This window comes from Phoenix dactylifera, chromosome 17, assembly GCF_051530095.1.
Source record: "Phoenix dactylifera cultivar Ajwa chromosome 17, Ajwa_hap1_PhDact_Kaust_v1.1, whole genome shotgun sequence".
Classification (NCBI taxonomy): Eukaryota; Viridiplantae; Streptophyta; class Magnoliopsida; order Arecales; family Arecaceae; genus Phoenix; species Phoenix dactylifera.
Window position 1 is genome coordinate 18,775,542 of NC_143206.1, and position 22,498 is coordinate 18,798,039.

The 22,498-nt window shown below is 38.6% G+C and overlaps 3 protein-coding genes across 10 annotated transcripts in view; all 3 read right to left on the reverse strand.

The window, feature by feature from the left end:
• The window catches only part of LOC103723019 (uncharacterized), a 30,303-nt gene extending 24,416 nt beyond the window's left edge, over window positions 1-5,887 (reverse strand). For 4 of the 5 annotated variants that reach the window (XM_089928309.1, XM_089928308.1, XM_089928307.1 and 1 more), the window contains exon 1: window positions 5,100-5,887. In XM_089928309.1, coding sequence (XP_089784435.1) covers window positions 5,100-5,342 — 243 coding nt within the window. In that variant the 5' untranslated portion in view covers window positions 5,343-5,887. Of the gene's footprint in view, window positions 1-3,898; window positions 4,000-5,099 lie in introns of all 5 variants that reach the window. The other variant, XM_089928310.1, reaches the window with a different exon arrangement.
• A 2,622-nt stretch (window positions 5,888-8,509) lies between these two features.
• Window positions 8,510-15,906, reverse strand: LOC103723020 (UDP-glucuronic acid decarboxylase 6-like). 3 transcript variants are annotated; one of them, XM_008813808.6, is made up of 13 exons: window positions 15,571-15,906; window positions 15,021-15,138; window positions 14,801-14,887; window positions 14,236-14,323; window positions 13,818-13,909; window positions 11,216-11,280; window positions 11,043-11,131; window positions 10,118-10,195; window positions 9,882-9,975; window positions 9,665-9,731; window positions 9,511-9,574; window positions 9,303-9,343; window positions 8,510-8,953 (listed from the first exon to the last, which is right to left on the reverse strand). In XM_008813808.6, the coding sequence occupies exons 2-13, from the start codon at window positions 15,108-15,110 to the stop codon at window positions 8,762-8,764; spliced, it is 1,047 nt and encodes a 348-aa protein (XP_008812030.3). In that variant the 5' UTR covers window positions 15,111-15,138; window positions 15,571-15,906; the 3' UTR covers window positions 8,510-8,761. The 3 variants fall into 3 exon arrangements, with proteins under 3 accessions (XP_008812030.3, XP_008812029.3, XP_088569839.2); XM_008813807.6 differs by having other exon boundaries at window positions 15,648-15,844; XM_088713713.2 differs by having other exon boundaries at window positions 15,021-15,251; window positions 15,571-15,797.
• A 2,037-nt stretch (window positions 15,907-17,943) lies between these two features.
• On the reverse strand, window positions 17,944-22,371 carry LOC103723021 (uncharacterized). Of its 2 annotated transcripts, none has more exons than XM_008813809.6 (5): window positions 22,023-22,371; window positions 20,661-20,808; window positions 19,158-19,378; window positions 18,874-19,050; window positions 17,944-18,506 (listed from the first exon to the last, which is right to left on the reverse strand). In XM_008813809.6, exons 1-5 carry the CDS (start codon window positions 22,209-22,211, stop codon window positions 18,420-18,422), a joined length of 822 nt encoding a protein of 273 aa, XP_008812031.1. In that variant the 5' UTR covers window positions 22,212-22,371; the 3' UTR covers window positions 17,944-18,419. The 2 variants fall into 2 exon arrangements, with proteins under 2 accessions (XP_008812031.1, XP_008812032.1); XM_008813810.6 differs by having other exon boundaries at window positions 18,874-19,047; window positions 22,023-22,211.
• Window positions 22,372-22,498: the final 127 nt, after the last annotated feature.

Sequence of the window (22,498 nt, forward strand, 5' to 3'; positions counted from 1 at the left end):
GCTGGTTTGAGGTTCTCGGCTTTATGTCGTCGGCAGACATCACACTCGCGTACATGCTGCTTAACATCCTGTCGCAAGCCTTTCCAAAAGAATTCTCTCTTCAAGCATTGAAGCGTCTTGTGAAAATGAGAGTGTCCTCCCTGTGGGCTATCATGCATGTGGCAGAGGAGCTGTTGCTTTAAGTGGGGCTGGTCACCAATTAAAATCCGGTCTTTATAAAATATGAGCCCATTCCGCAATTGATATTTAGGAGAATCCATTGTACCTTGCTCTAAATGAGCTTTGATAGCTCTTAATGCTGGATCTGTGAGGTAGGCGGCCTTTAAGTCGTCAGACCAAGTTGCAATAGGACCTGTAATAGCTGAGAGAGAGTGTTGTTCATCCCCTTGTGATAGTGCATTTGCGACACAATTCTCCTTTCCTGCTTTGTACTCCACAAATAAATCATACCAATTAACTTAGTTGCCCAACTTTGCTGCATAGGCGTTCCAATTCGCTGCTCCAAGAGATACTTCAAAGATTGTTGATCAGTCTGTACAATAAAGGGCTTCCCAAGGAGGTAAGGTTGCCACTTTTTAACGGCTACCACTAAGGCAAGTAACTCCTCGTAGGTGGAGAGGTGTTGATTTCGGCCTTTAAGAGCATGACTAAGAAAGGCTATTGGCCACCCGGCTTGCATTGAGACCGCCCCAATGCCAACTCCCGATTCATCGCCTCCACAGTGAAAGGCTTCGAGAAATCCGGGAGAGCTAAGACCAGTGGAGATGTTATTGCCCTCTTAAGTTGGTTGAAGGCGGTAGTGGCTTCGGGAGTCCAATAAAAAGCATTTTTCTTTAGCAAGAAAGTAAGAGGGGCTGCATTCTTACCATAATCGCGAATAAATTTTCGGTAATAACCGGTAAGTCCCAAAAATCCTCTAAGAGACTTCAAAGAAGTGGGAATTGGCCAAGTGAGCATAAAATCAATCTTGCCGGGATCGGCTTGAACTCCTTCTTTGGAAATGAGGTGGCCAAGATAGTCGATTTGGGAACACTCGAACTTGCACTTGGAAACTTTGGCGAATAGGTGGTGCTTCCGGAGTAGGCCAAGAACAATATGCAAGTGACTGAGATGCCCTTCTTAGGTCTTGCTATACACCAAAATGTCGTCAAAAAATACTAAGACAAATTTTCGTAAAAAGGGACGAAAAATGTCATTCATTAAACCTTGAAAGGTAGAATGAGCATTAGTAAAGCCAAAAGACATTACAAGATACCAAATGTTATGGTAATGAACTAATCAGGTACTTCGAGGACCTATATCCTCCAATCAAGTTAACACAATATTTGAATGAAAGTAGTCGTTCTTTTCTTATTGCATGGGAATTAAATAAATAGACGACATTACAATGGGAGTAAACTAACTAGCTAAAATGTAGCTTACTGCCCTAGCACTACAATAGGAAACTAACCATAGCTAATGAAGAATATCTCTCCGTGGGACCTGGTCAACAATAACAATAACAAAAAAATAACAGCAAAGCAAATAATAAGGTATGTAACACGAGGCATGCAGCCACTTCTTTGGCACGTTGGTGAGTAGGGAGGAACACATAGCACCCCATGCATCCACCATGCAACCACGTAGCAGAGGCACGTAACACGAGGCATGCAACCACTTCTTTGGCAAGTTGGTGAGTGGGGAGTACCACGTAGCACCCCATGCATCCACCATGTAGCACGTAACAAGTCTGCACTGGTGAATGGAAGCCCATGTCGCAAAAAAAGAAGCAGCTCTTCCCAGGCTCCATCACCAATGAAGGAATGTGTATCCTTCAATGAGTGAAACTCCTAGGGCCTTTATCGCTGGGCGTGCTTACATCCTAAAGCATTATGAGCTATATTGGTATTAGCCAGACCAACCTCATTCTCTCTTTCTGAATTCACTGTTTCTTCATCAGCAGGTGGGGAATTCGAGACTCCAGCCTCACCCAAGAAAAAAGAAAAAACTTCAATCAATGAATGATCAGTCATTCCATTTGTGCTTTCAGCAAGTAGGCGACGCGAATCTATGAAGAAGATTTTCAATTGGATACCAATTTCATGGATGCGTTTGAAGGCCTCGAGATGACTCTTGCAGAAAAATTCTGATGTTGGGAAGCCTTAAGAAACCGGCAGTTTTTTTTCCCGAATGATGTTCTTTTGAAAATCAAGAACCCAAAAAACTTGTAGACCAGGTGATTCACTGCCTCGCTCTCGCTAAAATGGTGATGAATCTGGTCCTAGAACCAAAAATAAATAAACATACTCCTCAGTTGACTCAAAACTCTAATCGGAACTCGAGCTTGGATTGACATTTTGTTCAAAAGGCCTAGAATCCTGATTTTTTTAAGAAATTTTATCATTTGCTTTTTCCTAAAACATTCTAACCAAAATGATCATTAAATTGACAGGTAGTATATAAATATCATGAATAATGAGACACCAAGTTGTATTAAACATGTTATATACGAGCTCATGTTGGTAAAAACTAGACTTCTTGCATGTGTGGCTTTTTATTCTTCATTCATCTACTTTGTATTTAGCCCATATTACAATTTTCACATTTCTTATATATTTTCAAAAAATGCTTGAAAGAAATCAAATAAAATTTTACTATTTGCGATCCAATTCGATCCAACCAACGCAACAATTTACGAGTCAATCCTGAACTTAAGAACATTTATCTCAATTATAATGATAGAGATGTTATCAAAGGAAATTTAAGCCAAGATAAGAATCTCGACCTAATAACAGTCATGTTAAATATCAAAGGTAATGTGTGATTGAACTTGAGAAGCAGTAGGAGAGAATATACTATCATCATCGGGCCATAAGCACGTAAAAACACAAGGAGTCACAATGTGCCATTGAGTTTAAGGAGTAATGGTGGAAAAAACACTAAAATAGGATTGATAGTGTCATAGGAATAGACAGGTCAAGATCATATCTACCAATGCTACTCTAGTTCCCACAAGAATGACCGACCAATATGTATGCAGTGGATTACTAAATAGAAAGAGTGTACTAGAGAGAAGAGACCAACAATGGTGATTATAATTGGAGAAGTGACTGGATGAATCTCGCGAGATGCTCGAGGATGTATAGCCGTGAATTAGCTATAGTACATGTGGATGTGCCAATGTAATTAACAAAGTGGAACCTATGAAGGTTTTTTTGTGACTGACATGCTGAGTTCAAATGTGAGTTGGCATGGTACAATGAAAAGCTGCATATAGAAATGACACATGGAAAATGTGGCAAGCAGCACATAGTCAATGATGTCTTGCAATGGAAGCATAAAAAGGCAAAGCAAATAGCCAAATGCATATCTAGAACGGTAACAACAATAATGATATGCTATGAGCTAATAGAATAGAACAATAGCTAGGCACAAAGTGGTAAACTACTTAGTAGAATCATATGGCAACGACAAAAAATGGCTAGCAAGTTCAGCAAGTAGAAAGGAAGACTACCAAAGAATTTATGAATCATAAATTCGACATTACATGCACATAATGACAAGAACTACAAGAAAGCAATATTGACCTAAGAATATTATCTAGGCAAAGGTAACATGACAAATGGTTAGTTGAATCTAACAGCAAGAACTAACAAAATTAATTAGAAAAGTATCAAAGGGCAGTGAAAAGGGTTACAAACGATCCAAGCTGTCCATGAACGGCACGTGATCAGCTCGGCGATCAACCTGTTTGGGCTCAGTTTGAATAGGAAAAGAACCTAACTCAAACAAATTTTAAAGCTAGGCTCACAAACAAACCAAGCCTGAGGCTTATAAAAGTACATAAAAGCTCGGCTCGACTTCGTAAACAAGCTCATTCATACTCAACTGAGATCCCATAAAAGCCAACCTACAATACCTTCTGTTAATCTTGGCTTGAGCTTGATTAGCCCTTTTCATACAGCAACCAAACCTGAATAGCTTACCACTCGGTTGGACTCAGCACATTTGCATACCTCGCTGCCACAAAAGATGACATCTATTGCAACTGCAGCTATAATAGTAGAAAGAAATCTCTAGCGCAATATAAGGCGATAAAAGAAACCTAAAGTAAAGAAACCTAGAGTCAAAGAAACCAATCCACAAAGATTCCAACAAATTCAGAAAAACAAAACGTTACTCAAAAGCATGGAACAAAGCAAGCCATCCCAATAGCCATTCTCGGCCATGCATCATTCATTTCAACTAAACCTAAAATAGTGCTGTTTTTGGAGTTATTTCATTTATGTTTTTAAGAAAGTACATTCTTTGTCCTCATTTTCTTTCAATCCTTCCAGTTACCATTTTAGACATTTTGTGCACCTTCTTGGTGCAATTTCGGTTTCTTCTTCTTATCAAATAATGATTCCTGAAGCGTTTTGAATAGTCATTATCCAAGGCCCAAGAAACATCAGTACATGAATAACAGGATTATATAAAAGAACTAACATGAAATTTCTGTAAAAATGTCATAACGAAAAGATTAAGGCTGAAAAGATCATGATTGCTTGTGAAGTATGACCAATAACTATGGTTAAAGTAGAGATCAGCAGACAATAAACAATCTCAAGATTCTAAAGCAGTGAGTACTGCTAATATAATCCTGGCAAAGTGAATATACCATCACAACAAATAATTAAGAAAAACAGAAGAAACCGTACAAATAGGTGAAATCAACAGCTAAAAATTACAGTTCAAGACTAGTGATGGCTTCTCCTATTAGGTTTACCGTAAGAGACCGCACTATCAATACCAAGAAGGACAAAAAGGAAAGAAAGAACATAAAAAACAAGCAGACATGTAAATTCTAAGCAACAGAGGGAGAAGAAACGGAGAACAAAGATCAAAGAAACAACCATAGTTCCTAACTACATTCCAAGAATCACAGTCTATGACACAAAATCTGATGGATTCCAGCTCAAATTCCCCAAATCCAACCCCACCATCAATATAAAATATGGGCGTATACCCGTTCACAATTAACCCTCGACAAAAACCAAATTTGAGATCAAAACGCCCAAGAATCAAGTACCAGAAAAGCAAGAGCAGTAAAGAAAGGAAACAAGAACAAGAAGGCTCACCCGGAGAGTCCTGGCGGCCTCGGAGGCAACGGCGGAAGGGTTCCCATGGAGAAGGTTGGGAGCGGAGGGGGAGAGGCAGTCAGCGACGGCCCCCCGGAGCGGCTCCGGCGGCTTCTTGGCCGCCGGGGAGGATCTCTGCTGCCGCCCGGACGGCGCCCCGTACAGCCTCGCGCTCGCCGGGCTCCGCGACGGACTGTAGCTCAGCGCCCTCTTCGGCCCTCCTACCGGCTCCTCCGCCGGCATTCTATCCCTCTCTCTTCCCTCTTGTCTCCCACTAGCCCGATCACCCCCTCTCTCTCCCTCTTGTGTAGCTCTCTCTCTCTCTTTTTATCTCTCTCTTTCTCTACTTCTCCCTCTCTTGCTCCACATTTGAACGCCTTCTTTCTTTCTTCTCGCTCACGCTCTCTCCTCTCAGTCAAGGAAGAACGATGAAAAAAAGCGAAGAAAAAAAAGGATCGAGGGATTTGGAAGAGAGATTTGCTGGAGTCATGAGAGAGAGAGAGAGAAAAGAGAAGCGGCGCCTTCGGAATCCTCGTTTCGACTTGTCCGGGGAGCGTCATAGGCGGCACCCACAAAGAAACCCCAAAACGGAATGCCGTGTGTCTCTCGAGTGCTGACTTGGGTCCGTTTTTGAGGTCCACTACTCGGGTGTCGCTACGAGTTGGGTATATTATGAGATGATTATAGCTGGCAATGCTTCCTGGGGCCCACCATCAGGGCTTCTTTTTAAATAAATTAATCCGCATGGCACAGACTTCCGCTAGTGTCCAGATTCCAGCGAGGTTATCAGCTTCTGAAATATAAAAAAAAGTTCGTCTTTCACACCCCTCCGACCAACAAATTCTATGGGAAACAGCAAGTCAATAAAATTAGGGATTAGATAGCTATTTATGTGACCAGCCATTTTGGTAGAATCTTATAAACTGAAAATGAAGAGTTATGTTGGACACTCCAAAACATTTTTTTTCTAATTTTATTAGATGTATCGATACTCATCAAATATGATCTATCCGCTTTAGTGGAAAAAAAAACAACTCGACACAGATGAGAAGAAAGGCAGGATCTCTTTCTTATTTTCAACCCTGCAATAGGCTAATGATGACTTCTGGTGGATCACAAAATTTAGAAATTTGAGATCTAAGCTTCGCAGTAATTTGAGAACAAATGGTGATACGATCTAGGATACATGTTATGAGTTTGCAGCATTTATCATTTCAAAAGTTGATAAAATGATAATATTCTTGTGAGACGTCAAACTGTGGAAGCTTAATTGCATGTTGATGAATAACATAATCAATGCATGCTCATCATCCCAGTTTGTCGGCATAGTCTATCAATTACGGAGTTAAAAAGATAAAAATAACAAAATTCTCTATTTAATTATTGAGGAATGCTTTGGTAATAGAGAAAATTGAGGAAAATTGTTAAACAACTGATATGTAACTCTATTGTCGCTCCCTTTTCAAGCAATGCATTGATTACATGTTACCCATATATCACCTTTTACCGGCTTTGATTTAAAAAAAAAAATCAAGTTTGTAATAATGGATTTATAGTTTTTGGTAACCAAAAATCTTGCCATACAACGAAGCTTAGAAAATGACCAAAAAAATAATACACAACAAGGAAAAAATTAAGTACACAAGCATAGAAGGTTTGTTATCATATTATAATTGTTGTTAGTTTTTCAGCTATAAAACATGGTTAAAGAGTTAGGAGTCTCTCCGATTTATAGTTGAGTTGGAAGAGTTCTAATCCAATCCCCAATTATTACACGGTACTAGAAAAATCACCAATCAAGAACTGAACTTCTTCGATAGAACCACGAACCAGAGAAATTCCAATCTTATGGTCAAATTTATACAAAACACTTAAAAGGCAATTAATAAGAAAGAATACTATTTTATTCACATTCAATATTTAAACCATCGTATAGCCTGCTATGCTTCTCCATGATTGTATTTCAACAAGCCTCTCTCTCTCTCTCTCTCAAATGTGTGCCCATGAAGGTATAAGCTGCATTTGGAAGCTTTGAAGCCCAACTCATGCAAACAGAGATCAAATAGCGGCGGCATTTGCGTTGGATTTGGATTTTATCATAATTTTCGACAATATCAATTACAGAATAGTATTATTAATCAATCATCGGCAGTCATCCTGCCATGCTTCACAGACATACAACGGACACCATCATGTATACAATTGGATCTTGAATTGGGATTTCTTTTTTTTTTTCCCTTTCTTCCTTGACTATGAGACCAAAAATCTACTGGTGGCCTTTATGTCCCCAGAAAATGCTACCAGTCAAATGTCAAGGACGAAACTGGGAGAACCCTGTGCTTCCTTTTCCCAGCTGCCGTATTATTCCCCCCGCCCTTGCAGTACGGCACTGCTTCCTCCTCGTTTGGGTGCCGTCCAAAGCCTGAACACCAAATTGCGCTGTGTGGGGATGGGAAGAACGTATCCACCAAATCAAGTACTTGCATTCATTGCGTTAAAAAAAAAAGAGAGGAAAGAAACGTCCAGCAGCCACCATATGGAGAAACGTACTCCAATGGCTTCCAAGCAATCGAGGCACAGTTGGGTTTTCTCTTTTTTTGATGAATACAATAAATTCTTATCAAGGAAAATGGTGCTTGATGAATGACTATAATCATTTTAGATATAGATATAATAAACCATCCCAAATAAAGAGCCATATAAAATAAGAGTCCTATCTATTATTCAAAGTAAAGAATCAAATAATAATAATAATACAGTCCAATATAAAGAAATGTATTAAATAAGAATTGTATTATCCAAAATAAAAACTATATTAATAATATTATTAATATAGGTGTCCATGATGCAGAGCTCAGCACAAGCTGAAACTAAAATTATATATCATAGATAGTGAAAGCTCACGGGATGCTGATTGGGTGACAGATATGGGACGTTCGATGCAAGTTTGACTGGGCATCCAATTTTCCTAACTACAACTTTCAATGTATAAAGATTGTATGGTTGTACCCATAGAACTATGGTGTATAATCATCTTGATATCAATAAAAAGTAGTCTTGCAGATGCTACACACTTGAAGCAATCAAACAAGACAATACGGAGTGGTGCCAAATTAGTTTTTCCGCAGGGGCATCCTTACGGTGGCAAGCCACTGAATTTCTTAAAAAAGCTTTTAACCGGACCATATTTTAGATTAGACCAACAATACTGTTGACAGACCTTAGTTTCAAAAAATACTTAAAATCATCAAAAAAAGAAAGGAGCTTTTGGAGAATACTTCAACCCATGCACTGGAGATATGTTTAAAGCATCAGGCATCCAAAATTTTGGGAAAACTACTCGATTCACAAGTCATAAAATAGCAAATTCAAGGCTGAGATGGGAGAGGAAAAAAATGAGATATAGAAGGTAAGAGGCCGAAAAAAAAAACCAATTTTATAAATTTCATGCTTTGCTTCTTCATTATAACTGATGCATGACTAATCTCAATACAAGCTCGTTGCAAGATTAAGAATGTATTCCTCTGATCCAGTGTCGACAATGCACATATCTTTATTAGATAGACAGGACACCACACTTATTATGAAGAGATCCAACATGCACAAGCTTGCGAAAATGCAGACTGAATGCAGTCAATCTAGAGCTAGATATCCATGGGGCCTTAATTGTTTTGGCTTTTGGGCACGACAAGACGCTGACGGAAATCCTCTTCCATGAGCGGCAAACCCTCACGTAATGTTACCTTGGGCTCCCAGCCAAGCAGTTCCTTGGCCTTTGTGATATCAGGCTTCCTCTGACGTGGATCATCAGGTGTATTCTCCACAATCTTCACTTGTACTGTTGGGTCAATCAACTGAAATCAACAAGAAGGTTTAAGTAAGTTATTAACACTCTTTCAGCACTTCTTCATCAGATTATGAAGTAATCGATTAAAAACTTATGATTCTGCTTTTAGGTTACCCATAATCCACCAATTGGTCTAAATTAGGAGATATTTTATAACAAGGGTCAGATAGTTATAAAAAACTCAGCTTTGGAGTATATAGGGCCGATCAACTTTGTACCAACAGATTGTGTTAACAGCTGCCCAACATGAAACCAGTGGTCTCAAGTTTCATGCTGGGTTAATTACAAAAAACAAGGCAAAGACATCTTCAGCAGGAGTAAACAGGAATAACAAAGGATTTTGGGCACAAGCTGACCTCCTTCACAGTTTCTGCAAGCTCCATCATTGTAAATTCACCTACAATGGTTAATGCTAATTAGAATTACGGAAGTCAATTGCCTAAAAAGATAAAAAGTTATGACACTTAAACAAATGGGTCTACAAAAAAGAGAGCTGAAAACAGGAAGGCCCACAGACAAAACATCAGCTAACTAAGAAAAATCAAAGAAAATTTCATAAGTTACCTGGGTTTCCTATGTTGATTGGACCAGTATGATCTCCTTCCATCAGGCGAATAAGGCCATCAACCTTTAGGATTAAACCAGTTAAATAATCAAATAATCACATCATACATGACCCAACAGCTCTGAACCTTACAGAAAGAAAAAGAACGTGTACCATGTCAGAAACGTAACAGAAACTTCGAGTTTGTGTTCCAGGTGCTTGAACTGTTAAGTGTTCACCTCTGCATGACATCAGAGAAAGTAAGAAAGATTACAACGAGATAAGCAAAAAGTGATGAGATGGGAGTCAATTAGAAAGTTGGAATGCAGACAAAAGTCCTTAAAATTCTCATAGAAAAATAAAATAAAATAAGGGCCCTTGGAAGTATTACCGGAGTGCTTGGGCTATGAAGTTACTCACTACACGACCATCATCAATGTTCATCCGTGGTCCATATGTATTAAAAATTCTAGCAATTCGAATTTCTGTTACAGAAGATCCATCAAAAGATAGAAATTTTCGAGAAGCATTAGGACTCACAATAAACATAACACTGAGCAGAAGCCATTAACTCAGACACAAAAGCTTAGAAAATTAAGTTTCAGTTAGTAAAAAACAGTATTTCACCTATGCCATGCTGCCTGTGATAATCGAACATTAAAGTCTCTGCCACACGCTTCCCCTCATCATAGCAACTCCTTACTCCTACAATCAATCAATAAATTCAGAAGTTCAGAAAATGCCTAGAAGAAAGTTGATTATGATTCTCAAAGAATGTCAAATATAAATTCCAGCAAAAATTATAACCATATAGAAGATGTCAAGGTACTGGTAAAGATAAAAACAGTGAAAAAGAAAAGAAACTAACAACTAAAAGACAATGATAACATGCATGAAGTCCAAACCTAATGCAAGCATTGAAGTATTGCAAAAATATAATCCACTTCGCAATAATAATCAATACAAATTAGTTCAGATGGTAGAATCCAAAAAAATGAATGCCCAAGTAATATATGAGAAAGTTGTGCCATGTATATCAAACACACAATATCTATTAACTATCCCCTAATTCACCATCCTTCCTGAACAACAAAGCACAAAGATCTAAAAAGACCAATTATTTGAAGCATGGTACGCAGTAGTGGTTTCAGCACTTGTACCAGTACCATTTTGGTACAAAGTCAGTATAGGCCGGTTTGTGGTACCATCACAATGCACCTCTGTACTATCGGTTTGCTACCAGTATGGTGTGCTATACCTGGTGCCGCATGCTACTGTCCGGCGTCGCATGAGCGACCCACTAGACAGATAACAATTCTTCAACAAACAGGAAATGATTTTACAAGATTATCATAAACTAAACAACTCACCTTTTATAAGAAATTGAAGCATGCCTATGTAAGTGGATTAATAATAATCCACAAGTTTAGTTGAGAATGACATAATACAATTGAAGATCTCAGGGGAAATTGAGTGGTCAACATAAAGGATCATCACCCACAACATTTACAATAACCAATTCTGAATTACTTGCAAGAAGAATCCAACATACCAATTGGGTTAACATTGCCCCAGTACTCTTCGTTCTGGGGATGCTCAAGAGGATCACCATAAACCTCTGAGGTTGACGTGAGTAAGATCCTGCAAGAGAAAAAATGCGAGGGATTTAAAATATCAACCTTGTAAGAAAACAAATTAAGCACCATAAGCAAGTCGAGAACTAACCTTGCTCCAACTCTCTTTGCAAGCCCCAACATGTTTAAGGTGCCAATGACGTTTGTCTTTATGGTCTATTGCATATATTTTCAAGATATCACTTCCAAATTCAATAAGCATGACTTACAAAAAAACAAGTTTCAAGCTCAAGGAAATATGTATCTAAGATATAGGGAGGCAGAATTGAAGAAGATATTCTTCTTATATAACGTTTTCTTGATTTTGATTCCAAAACATGCTCTATCTTTTTGTAGAGAGATATTACTTCATTTTTGTGTCTCTCACTAGATAATGCTATAAAGAGACTACAGGATTCTACTTCTGAAAAAGAAGAATCCAATTGTTTTTTGGTTAAGCTTAACAGAAGGGGTTTCGGTGATAGATATCATACACATGTAAGTCATTGTAATATAACACATGCAATGATGCAAGTTATGTTGTGCTGAGTAGGAGGGGCTTAGGGCAAGCCTAGTTTAGCTGATGAGGTACTTGTGAGGATTTGGAACATGTGTTCTTTGGGGGCCATCTCCCTGCTGCTGTGTGGCATTTATTTCATTTGAGCCATTGATTTACCTCCTTAGATAACAGCTGTCAGATAACCACGATGAAGTCATCGAAAGCACGATAAGTTGGGGAGTCGTATATTCAATTATTGTCTATATTTTATGGCTGTTATGGGACACAAGGAACAGGCAAGCATTTCAAGATGAAGTTGTATACCAGGCTGGTATCATAACAAGGGCTCAATTTTTGGTTAATGAATATGACAGTTTCCATGAGCTACACAAATGAATGGAGTTTAGTTTGGTCATTGGGGAGATATATCTTTGCAAGATATTACGCCATCATCCTCTTCCATTATTTGTTGGTCTCCCCCTCAACCTAACTGGATTAAACTGAACTTTGATGGCTCTTACAAAGCAGATGGCATGCTGGTGATAGTTTCATCATCCGAGATAGCAATGGATCTATAATGGCTGTCGGGATGTTCTCATGAATTCGGTGCCTTTTACTGAGTTACAGGGGGGCATGGGAAGGACTAAAGTATATTCAAATGTAGAAAGGGACTCATATATGGGTGAAATGTGACTGGGCAATAGCTATTTGTGGCTCAATCAAAGGCCTGATCAAAACCATCCCTGCATCTCAGCCACAGCTGCATGTAGAAGGGATTTTATAAATTCTTAAGGGGTGCATGTAACATGAGAGGTAAATCATGTAGCTGATAACTTGGCTAATATAGCTGCAGATTCAAAATAGTTGCGAGTTTGGACCAATGAATATCCTTATGCGATCTGTACCTATGCCATAGGCACCATGGCATTGCTTACGGTTGAATAAAATGAACATCCTTTCCTTCCAAAAAACTAACAGAAGCATATGAGAAAGGGCAGCAACACACAAAGAGACACAAAATGATGTAGAAATTGGAGTTTGCTAAGGGCCCCTCATCAAAGATTTCTAATGAGAAGGCTCTTGATACTATAGTCGATACTAGATACTAATGCTACACTTGGTTTCCGGGAATTAAAGGAATTGAATGGGGATTAGAATGCAATGGGAATGGAAGGCAGGGAATTGGAATTGCAATTCATATTCCAATGTTTGGAGATGAAACAAATGAATGCATGGAAAAAGAATAGCAAATCAGTTCCAATATTTAATTTAACTACTTATATATTAGAAAATAATAAGTTTTAGTATTTTTTAAATATATTATTAACTAAGCAATAGAAGTAATCTTATAATAACGAGCTGTAATTCTTTTGGGGACTTTCTATATACTTGTTACTTTTCTTCGATTATTATGACACAATTTTTACTTGTTATTTTCATATATACTTGGGGACGTTATTATATTTTTACTAATTTATTTCTATCTTACTTATATTTTTATATTTATTTTATTTCTAAATTTTATTTTAAATTTCAACATTATTTATTTATATTTTTCATATAGTAAATTTATTTTATTCATATTTTTTATTTTTAATATATATTTTATTGCATTTTTAGTTATTTATTTTAATCAAATACATCATTTCTTTCCATTTTCATGGGAATAATCATTCCTCCCATGTAAGAGCCATTCCTTCAAGTGAAGGAATTGTGATTCCAAAGAAAGTGTGGTTACATTCTTTATTGCCATATCAAACATGGGAATGGAGCCAAAGTTGAAATCCTCATTCCATTCCTGTGCGGATTCAGCGAACTAAACATAAAGTAAAAGTAGAGGACTAGTAAACCATGCACTTGGGGCAATAAGCTTCCACGCATAAGAATGTGCAGAAAATTCTGTAGCAGAATTGTCAATAATGATAAAGCAAAGCCAAACTCATTAGTCATGTCCCGTACAATATAGTTTTTAGCGTCTGAGTTTCTCAGCCTTCTACTATTGGAAGTTGTTTCTTGTACTTATTTCATCAATTAGTGAAAAATCTTGGTTAAACCAAAATTTTAAGGCTTCGATAATTCTACAAAAACTGAAATTGGCCTAGAGGCTGACATATGATAGAATTTCAAACATGTTGAACGGATAGATTAGACTTATTCTATGAGAATCATCATCAAGCATACTTGATCCCTAAAATTAAGATAAGAGAATACACACCTTTACAGGGTTGTATTTGTAGAAAATTGGAGAAGCAGGACAAGCAAGATGATAGATCTGATCAACCTCTACCAGCAATGTTTCCGTAACATCTAAAAGGATAATAAAAAAGTATTTAGCAACATGTAATGGACATGTAGACTTGTTCATGGATGCATAACATCTATTTAAATTGATGAAAGACCTATAAATATTTCTATGTTGGACTATACAATATACTAGGAGACAACAAAATGATCAGACATTCAAGACAAGGCAAAAGGTCTGAAATTATGGAATTCTAGAAACTCTTCAAATATCATTAATTAAAAAAAAGAATCGTATAGACCAACTAAAAGGCAAGGATATAAATAACAATTACTTAACAATGAGACCAATGCAAGCACTGATATTTTCATATTTAGGTATATCAATTTACCATGTCGAATAAGCTCAAATCTTGGGTGCCCAATCCACCTTTTGAGGTTATCTTTTGAACCAGTAAAATAGTTATCCACGACAATAACCTGAAGAGGATAAAGTTATTTTTTTTAAAAAAAAAAAAGCAAATTATCAAATAAAGCACAAGAATTTGTACATATGGTTTAATCAGCCATCCTGTAGAACAGAATGATCAGCTGGAAAGACACTGTACCATTGCCACACTTCGAGAAAACATTTTGCCTTTAAGAATCATAGTTAATGCATTAAATAACATATGGACTTGCTAGCAGCATAATTTAATGAAGTTGCCTTTTATTTTTGAGATAAATCTTTGCTGATTAGTCAACAAATTTCAAACAATAATTATCACTTTATCCCCCGGGTGGGGTTGGGGGTGTTGGGGGGGGGGGGGGGGGGGGTTGGAAGTGGGGGCATTCATGCATTAACATTAATGTTACAGCAGATTGATCAGTTGACTAAGAGAAGATTGTGAACTTGTAATTATTAATATTTTTGCATCTGAAATTAATAAACACATATAGAAGTCATCAAAAAAATACCTCATGTTTCTCGTTTTCCATCAACCTGTCAACCAGATGAGACCCAATAAATCCGGCACCCCCGGTAACCAAGATCCGCAGATTAGCCTGTCAATTGTCATCATGACAGCGAGTTGACATACATGCACTCAGCGCATGCACATAGATCCCTTTCATGAACAATCTAATTCTTTCGACCACAAATTTCAACAATATATAATTTAGCTGAAAGTAAAATAACCTGAAAGAATTTGGAAAATCGCAGAGGAGAAGGAGTCGGAGGCGGCCTTGTGATGGTGTGCTGATGATCTCCATTGGCAGACTCCGCCATCGCTCCGATCTCCGCTTAAACAGATGGCCTGCAGTACTCGTTTCCAAACCCTAATATCATCAGATCTCGTCGAAACTAATCTTATCAACAGGAATCGATTACAACCGATTACCAAAGTTTCGTTTTATTCCATCCCAACATCTGAAGAATATTAAAAGCTTTTAAGAAAAAAACAATTTGCTAACGTCAAGGTAACAAAAACAGAAATTCTAACCAACAAATCTAGATTAAAAAAACGTCTATGTTCTCGTCCCAAGGAAATTAGCTTCGTATTTCCACCAATTAAATGGCGCGGAGCCTATAAATCTAGGACCTTTATCTAGAGCAAGCGAGCCCGCCGCCAACACCAACCGATGCAAAGATCAAAACCTAAAAACCCTTAAAATACAATAGAGAGAGCAGCGAAGATCACATTTGAAATGGAGCAAAAGGAAGGAAGAAAGCCGATCGAGAGCGATACCTCAACGATTACGGGACCTCGAATCAAATCCGAAATTACCGCGTTTATCTGCTTCGGAGGATTAAAAAGAAAAATACCTTTAGAAGAAAGGATTTGGTGAGGGTTATCAGCCTCCTTTGGGATCGAATTGAATTGATCGTTTTTTTTCTTTTTGATGAAAATAATGTCAGAGATTGTTTGGGCTGGCCGACGGTAGTTGCTATTTATACTGGCGTTTGCGCTCGCCCTCTCTCTCTCTCTCTCTCCTCCTTTGTATCCATCTGATCCTCCCAGTATGCCGCGGCTGAGCTGGCGCTGCGTATGACGGTTGACAAGCACCAAACGCATGTTGATCCGAAAACGAGCGTGCACGGTTGGGGCTGCAATATTAGTAAAACTATTACCCCGTTTTGATGGAATTAGGACCGTCCGATGCGGACCAACACGACAAATTTCCGTGATAGGCAGAAATCGGGATTTCTGGTTTTCTAACGTATGAGGAGGTAAGACGTGTCGCTCTTCCTTTATAGAGGTTTTTGTTCACTTCAGCGCAAGGACTCTTCCTTTATTCATTTATCCTAGTTGACAGGGACGTGCATTGCATATTTGCATGGTTATTTTTGCACATTGAATCATTGATGGTAATAAAAAAAATAGCCTACTAATATTGGTGAAGGTTGCGAAATTTAACATCATATTATTGCTATCTTTGTTATATAATCGGGCTAAAGCCAAATGTAAATCCTAGATATCTGGATAAATAGTTAGAAATCAGGTTCTTATTGTAGTTCACTTCTTTGAACCAAATGTAAATCCCATATGAGAGAATCTGTAACTTACAAAAAACAGATGACCTTACTTATCTCATGAAAGCATACAATGCCATAAATATGTGGTTCATATCATCAGACTACCAAATGTAAGTCCTGTATTGGAGACATCCACATTTGTAATAGGCTACAAAATATGAATATTTTCTATTTCCATAGCCTAGATAATTAGCGATACAAATTTACTGACATATTCGATCCTTCTATTTGCTTACTCTGCTCCAGTTTTGGACCTGCTCCAGTCTATATCATTACTGGCGATGGTGGAAAAGTAGAAGGATTGAAAAATTAGCAAGACACCTAGTTCCAGCTACCTCTCAGAAGTTCTATCTTAATAGGTTATTCTTTTCACTAGGGAAACAAGCCTCTCAAATCATATATAATTAATTAACTTGATTTGCAGTTTGACTCAGCCATGACCTGGCTACTCAGCGTATCGGGATGCAAGATTTGGCCATGCAATTCTGGAGATCAAGAGCCGAACACATGCCTACTTCTTGTGGCATCCCAATCGGAACGGAGAAAAAGCTAGCATTCTCTGATCTAGTAACATGATTTTGATATAATAACTAGCACATTCTCTACAGATTCAGCAAGGTGTGTTCGTTGTTGTTGAAGATGTAAATTCTCTGTTTCGACTGTGATTTTTAAAAAGCCACAGTTTGGTCATCTCAAATGGCAAGGATAAACTTCACTTGCCATGATACCCAAGAATGTTAGTCACAACATCGTCATATTTAGTTATGCACACGGGCTAAAATGTGATGTCCTCCTTGATCAAAATATTTATCAGTGGACGCAGTTGACATAAATCAGCTCTAGTTCTTTCTTTTCCTTTTTTTTTTTTTTGCTAGAACGATGTATCGTACATGGCCGATACGAATACACTCAAAAAAGTCAAAAAATAATAAGTCTTGAAATGCTCCGGATTGATCCTCCTCCTCCAGCCAGAAAATTTTTTCAGAATAGTTAGCCACATAAAAGACTACCCAGTCTACTGCTTTATTGGTCTCTCAGTACACATGCTTAGTCTGAGCTCTAGTTCTTTCTGTTGATCAGATTTATTAATGTCTTCATAGTTAATAGCATATTTTTGAAGTTATGCTCAAACTTTCCAGTATTCCATCATTTCCAAGGTTGATATTAGGTTATCTTTTGCCTGACCTTATCCTTGAAAATTAAAAAAAACAAATATTAGGTTTTGCTATCACAGGATATCTTCGTTTGGTGAATAATCTGCGACCCTCTTTCTTAAGCCCTAAAGTTCACAACTTAGTAAATATATTATTGGGTGCACACACATCAAAATTAAATGAATAAATATATTGACCCCTCTTCCAGCTCTCACACTTCAACCGTCCACAAAGTAATCTCTACGGCGAACCATAACATTCTAATCTCCTGCAAAACAGCCAGAACCCTACCCACCTTATTCATCCACCATGCCTGATGACGTAAGAACTTCCAACAAATTAACAATGTACCGTCAGCTGCGCATTCATCAAGATCTTTTCATTCTTAAATATGCCTTGTACAAACTATCGGCAATTACAAGCCAAACAAATTATTGAACACCATATTTTAATTATTTAACATCAAGATACAATCTGGTCCATGGATCAAAACAGCCTTTCTTTGAACCATTACATTAATGAGGGCAATCTAACATTTTAATGGCACCCCTGCACGGCTCAGATCTTCAGGCTTATAGCATTCAGGGCTGGAGGAACTTCCACTCTCCTAAACTATAGTGCAAATACAGTAACAAAAGATAGTATCATGCCCTGACACGAGGCATGTTACAACAAGTTAAGCAAAATATCTCCTTTAAGAAAAAGGTAGATCTAGTGAGCCCACTCCTCCCATTTGCGGATGCATCAGCTGTAGCAGAAGAAAACCATGATTGGTGAAGAGATACATAGCACCAGGAAGGCTCAATTACTAGCTCGAACATGGACTGGAGCTCTTCCGGTCTCGCATTTCTTCTGGTTTAGGTTCATACCATGATATAAAATAAATTACACGCCCCGAAGGTGGGCTCTAGAAGATGTCCGGGTGGAACCGTCCAGGAATAGAACTGGATTCCTGTGCCTTTTGAAGATGTACCTTCAATGTGTAATTGTTCAGCTGCACCAAAATTATAACATTTTATCATCCCGGTCAAGACCAAGCTCTCTGAACATCCTAGAGCAATATGAACGTGGCAAAGATGTGTTTTCACCCAACATCATTAAGTTGAAACAAAATCCCATTAAAGGTTTAGAAGAGCACATAATGTGGGATGGCTGGTGATAATGTCAGCACCCAAGGTCTTAGCTTCAGATGAAGAACATGCAATGCGGCAGGGGCTGTAATTTGCTAAGCACACATGGTCAAAGTTCTACAAGTTGTGTGTCTTTCCATCACCATATCCCTTATACCATGCATGCATGCGATTGGGCCAAATTCAACATAGTACTAAAGTAGAGCAAAACTGACAGCTACTTGTGCTTACCTCCAATGTCCGGATTTGCTCTTGGTACTGACCAATAATGTGCTTCAATTGCTGCACCTCCTTTAGCTTCTCCTCATGCTCTATATTGCGTTCATGCTGAATAGCAACAGCTCTCCTCAGAATCTGGTTGTCTTTCAACAAACACTGCAATTGCTCTTTAAGAGAAGCAATGCCCTGCTGCTCCACATCAGTGTCAAAAAGAGAGCCAAAATTATTTATCAAGAACAGAAAAAATAGGGGAAGAGCTTTCGTGTAAGCCAAAATGGATCCTTTAGATCATCTACCTCCACTGATGATGTAGTCTGTGCAACAACACTTTGTTCAAAAGTTTCCAAGATTTTCATAGCACGGTTTCGAACATCATCCCAATTTGAGGCATTCATCATTTCTTGTACAAACATATCAATCCATGAAACCACATTTTGGGAAATATTAGGCTCAGAACCCAAACCGTCAGTCTGAGTACCTTCAACATTCTGCTGAGATGTCTGAGAATTACTACCACCTGAAACATGCAGACAAATAGAAGTTCTAAGAGAAAGTCATTTGCAAGTCTCAGACAGGGCCGGCCCAAGCCTTAGGCGACCGAGGCGCGGTCGCCTAAGGCCCCGGCCTAAAGAAGGCCCCAGGCAGCGCATCTCTTCGCCGGCTCCACCCCATGGCCAAAAACATGGATGGAGTCGACCATGACATCCCTCAACCCCGGACTTCATCTAAAGTTTCCTTCCTCGTGGAACGTCTCATCGTCATTAGTCTTGGCGCCACACTCGCCTTCCTCTCGTTCTACTCGTCCTCCCTTACTCCCCCACCCTCGCTCCCAGTCCCACTCCCTCCACTGATGACTCCATCCCGACCTTCTATGACGACCCTTCCCTCTCCTACACCCTCGACGGCTGTCACCTCTCCGACTGGGACTCCAAACACCGTCACTGGCTCTGCCTCCATCCCACCTTATCATCATCATCATTCATCCAGGAAAAAGAAGAGCGGGTCCTCATGGTCTCCGCTCCTTTCTCATGTTCTCTGTCGGCGTGAAGTGTTCGTCCCTTCTTGTAAAGATTGATATGAGAGGGGAAGACAGATGTCTACTTGCTGGATTTCAATATGTTTTGTTGGATTTTTGGGGGTTAGGAAATGGAGTGGAGTCGTTTTGAAGAGGGCATCAAGGCAAAGAGTAGGACAGGGGAAGGATGTATCATGTATGCCTCTGTATGCACAATGCACATTAATTAATAATACATTAGTAAGTTGCCATCTCGCTGGTCTAGAAGAAGTAGCACAAATCAAAAAAAAGAAAAAAAGCCCAGAAGAAGACAAGCATCCAACTAATTGTTGATGGGCCTGATAATAAACAGCTAGATTTGCAATCAAATCAGGACGAGAATTTTAGGTGCGATTCCGTTAACAACCTTGCAAGCCACGTTCGGAGTATGTATCACTATATGAAGCTGTTTTTGATTTTTTATTTAATTTTAAAAGGATTAAATTGATTAGCTATATTATTGATTAAAAATAGTATTTTAATGAATCTTGAGTATAAAAGTTTGATTAGAAAATTTGTATCTCAAAAAGCTAGACGAATTATTTTTAAATAAATTTTTTATAATATTTTGCACTTATTAAATTTTTTTCATCATTCAAAAGGAAGAAAAAAAAAAGCTCCCCTAGTGAGTTCGCCATAGGCCTCCAAATGCATTAGGCCGCCCCTGGTCTCAGAATTGAAATAATATCACCACCACTCAGATAGAAATATATGCAGGATATTACATGTAAATCCATGTCCTAACCTTCAACAGCATTTTCAGTTGCTTGGAGAATAGAGTTAAGCCTTGCTGATTCGATTCTTGCAGAATCATCACCAAGGCACAGAGCATGAAGACTCTTGATGGCATCATCAATTTTGTGATCATGGGTCTTTAAAACAGTTTCCACAACCTGTGCAGCAATTGCAAATAGAAAAATCACATTGCTGATGGTTAAAATAAAAAAAGATTTACAGGGGACAGAAACTCATGGAAATTTTAGATTCCAAGACATTTAACAAAATAATATTGGCAGAAGGCAAAATACACCTGAGTCAAAATAGTGCCATCAAAACTGGCTAATTTCATATAACAAACCATACATTTACAACATGACAATATCCCATATAAAAAAGAGGTGCATTTATAGGGTGACAATATGATTTCGCAATAAAGGTGCTAAGACTTTAATGTCAGCATATCCCATATAAAACCAGAATTACCCTATTGAGCACAACTGAGTTTATTCTCCTTTTATAACAGGGACACCTCCTATAGTTTGTGCATGTCTAAGACATTATTCAGAGAGCAGACAAAATAAAAGATTGCCTTTCGTACATGAACAGGAATGTACTAAAAAACAATTGCCAAAAATGTCATGCTTCTATCCCAATCTACAATGGTGTCTAAAGCAAGCTAATGAACTGCCAATTTTGAATGTCAACAATATCCGACAACATACAGCCGTGTTTGACGTGATTGTCACAACAACTAAATGAAACAAATCTCTTGTGAGGTATCGCGCCCGAAAGTGTGGCAGCAAGAATCAAACTCCAATTAAAAGCATGAACTACTTAGAAATTAAAAAAGATTATGAGCTTAATTTGCCGCATAAAAAGCAAATAGGAATTCAGCCAGCAGATGACTCCAGTGTGTTTCAACATCGCTCTTGGGTCTGTATCCTAGGAAAGGATCTGTAAACTTTCATTTTATCTCAAATCCCCAGAAACAAATAATTTCCTACGCCAAGGAACAACATTGACAATACCTGCAAACAACTGTTAAACGTCAGAATCATCCATTCACCAAACACATTCTCTTCAACAGCTTTCAGTGAATTACTTCCCCATAGAACTTCGTACTTGCTTAGTTCACCAATAGCATTCGGTGTTTTCACAATTTCTAACTGTTATTCGATCATGATCAAGAACTAAAACCGAATAAGAAATTGCAGTAAATTAGAAAGTAATCGGTCCGACGAATTTATATCAGTTACTGAACAAGAAAGGGGGGGAAATTTAAGAAAACCGGCTCAAGGACGATAAAAATAGCCCAAACAAACCATCTAAATCCAAGATATATCAAATTAGCAAGCGGAAAAAAAAAGAGGGAAAGAAGCATGTTTACCTCCCGATCCATGGACGGGAACATGCGAAGGAGTATGGAGACCTTGTCGTCGGATCCGAGGCCGAAATCGGAGGAACGGATGGGAGATCCGTAGCGCGAGCAGCGAGATCTCTTCGCCGACGGTGCCGGCGCCGGAGATCCGAAGATTTCCTCCAACCCTAGGCGCTTCCCGCAGATCCCCGCAGACATGGCAGCCAAACCCTAGCCCTGCGCAAAACCCTAGGGTTTTTGATCGAAAAGGGCGAGCCCTCCCTCCCTCGTCCCAATTCCTTTCGCCCCCCCTCCTTTATCGCCTCCCTCCACAAAACCCCACCCGTGTCTCTGCTTCTGGTTCTTGATCAATCCCAGAGGGGTGAAGTTCTCTCCCCGGCTCTCCTTTTATAGATGTATGAGTCTCCCAGCCAGCCACAGAAGAAGAAAGAGGCTTCCTTTTCTACTACACCGAATACGGTGTGGCGAAGCTTTGGACGGTTTGA